General features: G+C 29.4%; 2 protein-coding genes across 2 annotated transcripts; both read left to right on the top strand.

Moving 5' to 3' along the window:
* The first annotated feature begins 4,754 nt into the window (after positions 1-4,754).
* On the top strand, positions 4,755-5,008 carry LOC112459575 (fatty acid synthase-like). Its single transcript, XM_025023756.1, has one exon. It carries the CDS (start codon positions 4,757-4,759, stop codon positions 5,006-5,008), a length of 252 nt encoding a protein of 83 aa, XP_024879524.1. The 5' UTR covers positions 4,755-4,756.
* A 1,242-nt stretch (positions 5,009-6,250) lies between these two features.
* On the top strand, positions 6,251-8,862 carry LOC112459576 (fatty acid synthase-like; the record flags this gene model as incomplete). Its single annotated transcript, XM_025023757.1, has 6 exons — positions 6,251-6,359; positions 6,668-7,140; positions 7,380-7,673; positions 8,119-8,323; positions 8,422-8,585; positions 8,737-8,862. Coding segments are annotated over exons 1-6 (1,371 nt in total), but the record flags the coding sequence as incomplete, so codon positions are not given.
* Positions 8,863-8,867: the final 5 nt, after the last annotated feature.

Below are 8,867 nucleotides of genomic sequence, written 5' to 3'. Positions count from 1 at the left end.
TTTTTAACAAAATGGATCTTGGTTCGAGCGATCACGGACGATGGAATGACTGTAATAAACTTTTCCCTTGAGACTAGATACATATTCGCGTATTTATCTTATATCTATTATTTAAATATAACTAGAGATCACAAACGCGCGCTTTCGCTCAGGTAACGTGCCTTTTTTAAGATTGGATATAAGCTATGCAAGTTAACTCTGACAGCTGCATTCAACGGTTACTTTCCGCAACTCTGGGAGTATTAATAAAATCCAAAAATGAATAATATTCCAAGTGTTTCTAATAATTTATTAAAAAAAAATTGAACAAATCGCATGTTGTGTAGTCGGATGTTTTAATAGTAAACAAAAAAATCCTAAGCTAAAATTTTATCGATCTCCTTCCGAACATGGAAAGAAAAGAGAAGAAAAAAATGGATTGTGGCAGTACATCGCCAAACATAAGTATACAAAGAATGGCTTATATAAATTATCAAAAAAAAAATTAACTAATAATTATATATATAATCTATTTTAAATTAACAAAATAACTTTTTTTTTAAGAAGTATAACTAAAATTAATTGTTTTAGAGCAATTCAAAGAATAAAAATTTTTTAAATTTTAAATCACAATTCAGATCAACATACGAGGATCGGTACAAAAGTGCCTTCTAATATTTTTCTTTTGATTTTGTCGCCATAGAAAATTTTGCGTTTCAATGAGTTGTTATTTGAAGTCTCTATTAGTTGAGTTATATTGAGTGGTACTGTGATCATTTACGTGAGTGTGTCACTGCGGAGCAGTTTGAACTGGTGCGTGTTTCAAATATGCATAACAGACAAGAGCGGTGGTTGAATTTCTTACCGTGAAAGAAGTAAGTTCCAAAATTCATTCGCGTCAGAAATATTCATGATAACACTATTTCTGAAATACGAATGGATTTCAATAGGACTCACTTCCATGGTAAGAAATTTTAGCACGTCTTTGTCTGTTATGCGTATCTAAAACACCCACCAGTTTGAACTATTCGTGTGACACACTAACGTAACTGATCACAATATCACTTAACATAATATAACTAGAGACTTAAGCAACAACTCAATAAAACGCAAAATTTTTTATGGTGCCAGATTGAAAAAAAATAGGAGGCATTACTTTTGTATCAACCTATTATAGAACTACTCAATCATACTGATATAATTTCTTGAGTTATATATAATAAACGCAACCTATTGTTCATTAAATATCTAGCGATTTATGTGGAATTATTTTGTGTCCGTTCGACGAATCCGCGTCGCACTGCCTCTACCCTACCCCTCTTCTGTTAGGTCGAGCTGGCTGGCCCCTCGTGCGACAGACTTTGGTTTTTGCGATTTCGCGTTAAGTTATCGAGAATTTAGTGGACGCAAGGGCATCGCGTCTGGCGCCCAACGGATTAATTCGAGAGCTGCCTGACTCGCGCGAGGAATTATCCCGAGAGGCCTATCACCCGACTCTCCTAATAGCATTCCTTTGCTCTGGCCGAAAAAACCGTGACAAATCTAAAAATTGAGTTGTTATATAATCTAAAACTTTAGTCTCCTTACAGCTACTAAGCTACTGCAGCTTAATTTCTAATAATTGAATATTCTCATCTTTATAATTATAATACCGTCCAGACTACAAGCAAGATACGATTGCTGAAGTAAAATTACTAAACATTTATTTCTTAAATTTAAAATAGATTAATTTTTATAGTTAAGTTTCTTTTAATATTTATCGAAAAAAAATTTGTATATTTGTATATTTTTGTATAATATTTACGTTTGACAATGTACTGTCACAATCCATTTTTTTTCCTTTTCTTTTCTTCTCATGGTCCAGGAAATCGATAAAATTGTAGCTCAAGATTTTTTCGATTACTATTAAAACATCCGACTACACAACATTATGATTTGCTCGATTTTTCTTTAATAAATTATTAGAAACACTTGGAACATTATTCATGAAAAATTAATATAATAAAATTATAGATATATATTTTTATGTTATAGATATTATATTATAGATAGTAATCATAGATATTATATTTGATCTAACAATGCTAAGTTTCTTTGGGTTAAATACCTTTTTAAGATATTTGGCTAAAATTTTAATGGTATAACCTTTTAAACCTTGCTATTAAAAAAATAATAATAATTAAAATTGTTAATCTTTTATATATCATCTTAAAAAAGTAAATTTTTTAAGTAGGCAAGTCAAGCATAGACAGATAGCCCTATATACGGGACTATCTGTCTACATTCGAGGGGCTATCTGTCCACATAATAAAAAACACATTATTTATATTAATTTTTATGCTTATTTTTAATATTATTTATTATTAATATATAATATTGAAAAAACTGCCTAGTCGTTGAGTCAGAGCAGTAGTAGGCACTTTGTGTAGATTTTTTGACAAGATTCCTGCGTGGAGCTGACTTTTCTTTATATACGGTGGCATCAAACTGATTTTGAGTCCGTTGCAAAATTAATGTAATGAATTTTTTGTCCCCTCAATTTTTTAATCTTTTTTTTTTATTTGGGACCTTTACTTTATCCGCGGCAGCGTTTGAAATAGAAAATATTTAATAATTTAAGACAAACTCATATATGTAATTCATACAAATAAACCTTATTTTTCTCATATATTTTTCTCACCTTTTTTCTCATATATGTAACGACGTGTATTTTTAAAATGAAAATTTGGTGACGGTTCTTGAGTCGCAGGATCAAATAGCTGCTCGTAGGTCACTCTTTTACAATAGCGAGTGAAAGTCCGAACATTTATTCTAAAGTCTAACGCTGTTTTTGCGAAAAGATTTTCGCTTAATTTTTGTTCTTTTAATTACTCTAAGTAAGTATAATTTTATTAGATATGTCTATACCTTATCCGTCGTAAGGAAAATCTTTCTTTTGTCGTTACGCATTGTTATCTATTCATAAAAAACAATCTATCATTGAAATGTGAACACATTGCCCCATCAAAAATAGGACAGATAGCCCCGTTTTTTAGTCTTTAACATGTTGCCAATTTTAGATTATGCGGAATTAAGATTCGATGCTTCTCACACCTGATAACTATATATTAATTGATAATATTATTAAGTACCTACTTTAATTTGATTTAAACAACTGTCGCACAGCAAATTTTTCGACCGTCGAAAAATGTGAATAATTATTTTCGCTTTTCTTTCAACGTAGGTATGTAGCGTCTGCGAAAAGTATCGCAAGAAAACGAACAACGTTTAAATCTCTTATGTAGAGCATTTCTAAACTATTTGTTACTAATTACTAACATTTCTAAACTATTTGTTAATGGTAGAGACGTCTGTCTCTTAAAACCTCAGATAGCAGTACTGTAGACACAGCCCCCGTAGACAGATAACCCCGGTCTCCCCTATTATTTTTATTTTATTTAAGATACCTATTTTATTTCATAATTATTTGACAGAATCATATCATATTCTACTTCATCAGACATAATAATATTTGAAATACCGAAGCATAATTATGAAAGAAATGTATAGTGTGTATAAATTTTTTATATAAATTTTATATTTGTTGGCACAACTTTGTGATTATTAAGAAAAAAGAGATTTAAAATTATGATGTGTATTTCTCACGTTAAAATTTCTTGATCAAAATTAATTTCTGCTTTTTAATGTTTTTCAATTTATTTTTATATAAAGTAATTCTACAACATTTTTGAGTTATTTAGGTATACTATTTCTGGTGATGTAGGTATTAAAAAAAATATTATCTCGTACACAATGGCCGCATTCAGCAGACACAACTGTTGAGTGTCGTCTTATCAACACGCTACGTTGATTTGTTGGGTCCAAAAGTAAGAGCCAATAGTTCGATTGCTACTGAGCAGTTTGTTCTGCTGAACGCGCCTAATAGCTTTTTCGTGTCATTTGACCCTGATAAAAATTTTTTTATAAAAACATCTAAATACATATAATTATATAAATAATATTGTATAAAATATATTAAATATGTCCATATATGTATTTTTCTCTTGTATAATTTCTGTTCGTATGTACAAGAAAAATAATAAGAAAAAGAATTAGAAAATAATTAAAAGAATAATTTTTGCATTGTTTTTTTATTGTTTTTGCATCGTTCATTTATTTGCCTATACAATGTAATCATATATGAATGTATATAAAATATGATTATATGTATATCAACAAATTTTTCACATTTGCACAGACTTTATTTTTTTTGTAAAAAAAACAATGCAAAAGTTATCCTTTTAATTATTTTCTAATTCTTTTTCTTATTATTTTTCTTGTACATACGAACAGAGATTATACAAGAAAAAAAAAACATAGTATGGACATATATGGACATATTTTATATAATATTTTATGTACTGACTAAGTATCTCTAAATATAATATCCCCGCACATTAGATCTTGCGTCGGCTCTCATAGCCCACTATCTACGTTATTTATTCTTTGTTCAGAGCCTTATTATACCTTTGTTTATAATATTTTATATAATATTATATGATTATATATATTTAGATGTTTTTATATAAAAAATTTTTTACCGGGACATGAGCATTTGGTGTAGTTTATCTGTTTTTGGAAAATTAATTAAACAGTATATATCATAATGAGAAAAGATCGAAGTATTGCGGATCTTTTTGAAGACATTTTGATGCATTTATCATTCTTGATATAAAAAAAACTAAGTACATAACATTATATAATCATAGAAAATAATTCTATTTATATAGGCTTCGATATGCCTTTTCGAATCGGTAAGATCAACAATATAGAGAAATTCGATCCAGAATTTTTCAATATATCCGCTATGGAAGCTCATACAATGGATCCTATGGTTAGAATGATACTAGAGCATACTTACGAAGCAATTATCGATGCAGGTGTCAATCCTAAAGAGTTGCAGGGAACAAGAACGGGTGTTTTTACGGGAATTTGCGTTGATGTACAAAGTTTCTCTCTCTATTTGAAATCCAATGTACGATATATTTAATAATCTAATTAATTTATATAATGTTAATAAAAATGTACACATAAAAGAAACGTAACTGTAAAATTCTTGTTAAAAATTTGGAAATCTATCTCCTTAAGGTATTTCTCTCACGGAGGAGCGTATTTTGTAGCCGTTTAAGCAGGGCCTCAGCAAACTCTTGTATATTGCATTAAACTTATATAAAATCAAGTTATAATTGATTATTATGTTTAATTATAAGAAAAAAGTGAAAATATTATGTGTATTTAGAAATTTTTCATTTTTCGGTAAATTTTACCGTCAGAATAACAATATGGCAACGCTGCGCTTTTCAAGGCGCCGTCGGCGCCGATTGTAAAATGTGAAGTTGATAACAAAAGTGTCAATGTTAAGTGTCAATTTCATTAATCAAAGAATATTGTGACATTTTTTTTTTATCAAAGAGAGATATTTTATAATAATAATGCGAGTGATAAGAAACTAAGAAACATAAAGTGAAGAGTAATGTGGGCAAAAATAAGGGGCAATTTGTGAAAATAAAAGTTGATAATAAACCGTACGTTATGAATGAAGTGTGACATGAGCGCACAGCTTGCAGCGCCAGCGTTGCCAAATAATTCCTTGAAAGTTGCCATAAAAAATATTCATCTATAAACCACATTTCAAGTCAACTTTTAACATAAATATTTTGTTTAAATATTCGGTGACTCTGTATTTTTATCGGTACTCTCGAAAGTTTAGAGTTTAGCGAATATGTAGCGCAGTTAATATTTAATATCTCAAGATATTTGATAAACAAATTATTACATTGAAATGTAAAAAATAGACTTTTTCGATAACGTCACATATAAAATATCGAATTTTCAAAGTCATAATTCTTCTTTATGTGTTCGGTAATATGGTTTAATTTTTTTCTGGCGTAAAGATATGCATTTTAACGTTCTCGTACCAAAAAATCAGTTAATTCTTAAGACTTTTGTGTCATGAAAGGAATACCTTAATACGTAAAATAAAAATGTGTACAATTTATAAATAGTTACGAATAATCTAAAAAAAAATAAAAAATGAAAATACAACTTATTAATAGTATTCTAATAATTCTAATATTTCAAGTATTAAAAAAAAATTATGTGTTGTAATTAGCTCAGTGAAATACCATATTGGTGCAATAGATCTTTCGTGGCAAACAGAATTTCTTACTGGCTCGGCACTACTGGACCATCATTTAATCTTGATAGTGCATGTAGCTCAAGCCATTTCGCCATGACAGAGGCTTACAAGATGATCCGGTCTGGAAACTGTGACGCCGCTATTGTTGCTACCGCCAATCTATGCCTCCATCCTTACGCAAATTTTGGATTTTATCGCCTTGGTATATACTTCAACAATACTGTTATATCTTCAACAATACTATACTTATTTTATAATATACTGACAATATATATTTATATATTTGTCTAATTTTATTTATCAAAGTAAAAGTATTTAAATTACTGATATTTTCGTTTTAATTAATGATGCAAAATTAAAATAATTAATATGAATATCGTAATGTATCTCTACAACTGAAAGATATACATGTTTATATTCGCGTCCTTAAGTAAAATAAAAATATGAATAAAATTTACTTTGCCCATAATGTTTATTTTACCAATGCTTATCGCATATTTTTGCATGCAGCAATAAAATCAAAACTGGAAGAATTTGGTTTATTACAGGATCAATTTCTTTCAGGGGTTCTATCTTTTAATGGTTATTGTAGACCCTTTGATGAGGCAGGCTCTGGATATATGCGCAGCGATGCAATGACAGTAGTGTATCTGCAAAAAGCAAAAAATGCAAAGAGAATATATGCGACCTTCGTATACGGTAAAACAAATTGCGATGGCTTTAAAGAAGAAGGTATCACTTTTCCATCTTTCAAAAAGCAAAAAATGTTGTTGGAAGAATTTTACGAAGAATGTGGAATCTCACCTAGTGAGTTATCTTACATGGAGGCTCATGCAACTGGTACCCTAGTGGGTGATCCTGCGGAAATTATGTCTATTGACCAGACTTTATGTGCTAAAAGAAACACGCCTTTATTGATGGGCTCGATAAAATCAAATCTTGGACACTCCGAACCCGCCAGTGGCCTTTGCCAAATTGCAAAGGTTAATATTTGTAATAAAACATTTAAATATAAAATTTGCTTAAACTGCAACTGTAACAATTTAAATTTTCTCATATCGTTATTAAACTTTCCAGATAGAGATGATCGTTATGAACTCAAAAAGGATTCGTGAAATCCTTTCATAACGATCATCTGTGCTATCTGGGTTATTCATTGTAATAATTTGCAACAATCACACAATTAGAATTACTATTAACAAACAAATTTAATTTTTTGAAGATATTGTTAGCGATGGAAACTGGTATAATTACGCCTACTATACACTTCAAGTGTCCGCGAAAAGAGTTAACTGCTATTATCGAAGGAAGAATAAAGATTGTCACTGAACCAACAGAATGGGAGGGTGGTTATGTAGGTGTTAATTCCTTTGGATTTGGAGGAGCTAATTGCCACATATTATTAAAATCGAATCCTAAACAAAAAATCAATAATGGAGCACCGAATAACGACTTACCTATACTTGTAATCGTATCTGGACGGACGAAGGAGGCTGTTAAAATCATTTTAGATGACGTAAGCAAATATTATACTATCTTATTTTATTTTATTTATTTTAAAAGTGGTTTAAGTTTTATATTTATCTTTTGTATTACTGTAACAATATTGTTATTATTGTTATAAATTGTACATCTCCAATCATTTATTTATTTTCTTAAGAAGAAGATTACAATCAATATGTGTACACAAGACGGAATAAATATCACAGTTATCCGTTATGAGGTAGATTGATGACATAATGTTCATTTATGCGAGTTATAAACATTTTTAAACAAATTTGTAACAAAATGTTTGAACATAACTTTTCTTTCTGTAATCAGGGAAATTTATATTTCTTTATTTTATTAATAGTTACTCATTATAATCTACTTACAGCAATTACACAATTATAATTATTGTTAATAAAATTATTTCACGAAAGGATGGGGCGTCTAAATATTTCTTTATACTGAATGTGCAGGTACGAAGTCGATCTGTCGATATAGAATACATCTCTCTGTTACACCATATTCATAATGATAACATAGAAGGTCACCTTTATAGAGGATACATGATAACTGAATCTAAAACATCTTATAATACAATTAATAAAATAGAGCATCAATATATAAAGCGGCCAATTTGTTTCATATTTTCTGGACTAGGATCTCAATGGTCTGGAATGAGTAAGTGTGGTGTGTACGTGAGCGCGCGTGCATATATGTACGTATTTGTAGATATATATTAAAGCTAAGGAATTAAAAAATTTTTATTAAAATTTTAGCAGGTCGAGCTCTAATGAAATTCCCAGTATTTGTCAAGGCAGTCCAGAAATGCGATATTGTTTTGAGATCTTATGGCATTTTTCTTACAGATATTTTAATAAGTGATAATAAAAATATTTCCAGCAATATCATTAATTTATTTTTAGCACTCGTTGGACTGCAGGTAAAAAAGGAAAATTTTTTGTTTAAACTTCATAAATATATTTCATATGTATCAAATATAATTAAATTTTTATTTTATAATTCTTTTTTTATTTAAAACAAATAGAAAGATATTTCTTTTATATGTATAGTATAGTATATTTATATTACAGATTGGAATAGTCGATCTTTTAACATCCATTGGTATAGTTCCGGATTTTATAATCGGTCATTCCATTGGTGAACTAATCTGTGGATATGCCGATGGATGTTTAACAACCGAAGAAACGATTCTGTCAGCATA

Source organism: Temnothorax curvispinosus, unplaced genomic scaffold (assembly GCF_003070985.1).
Source record: "Temnothorax curvispinosus isolate PA1 unplaced genomic scaffold, ASM307098v1 QBEX01009946.1, whole genome shotgun sequence".
Classification (NCBI taxonomy): domain Eukaryota; kingdom Metazoa; phylum Arthropoda; class Insecta; order Hymenoptera; family Formicidae; genus Temnothorax; species Temnothorax curvispinosus.
This window is presented reverse-complemented; position numbering and strand designations above follow the sequence as displayed.

Coding starts and splice junctions, on each gene's coding strand:
- LOC112459575 (XM_025023756.1), top strand. CDS start 4,757: ATGCCTTTTCGAATCGGTAAGATCAACAATATAGAGAAATTCGATCCA.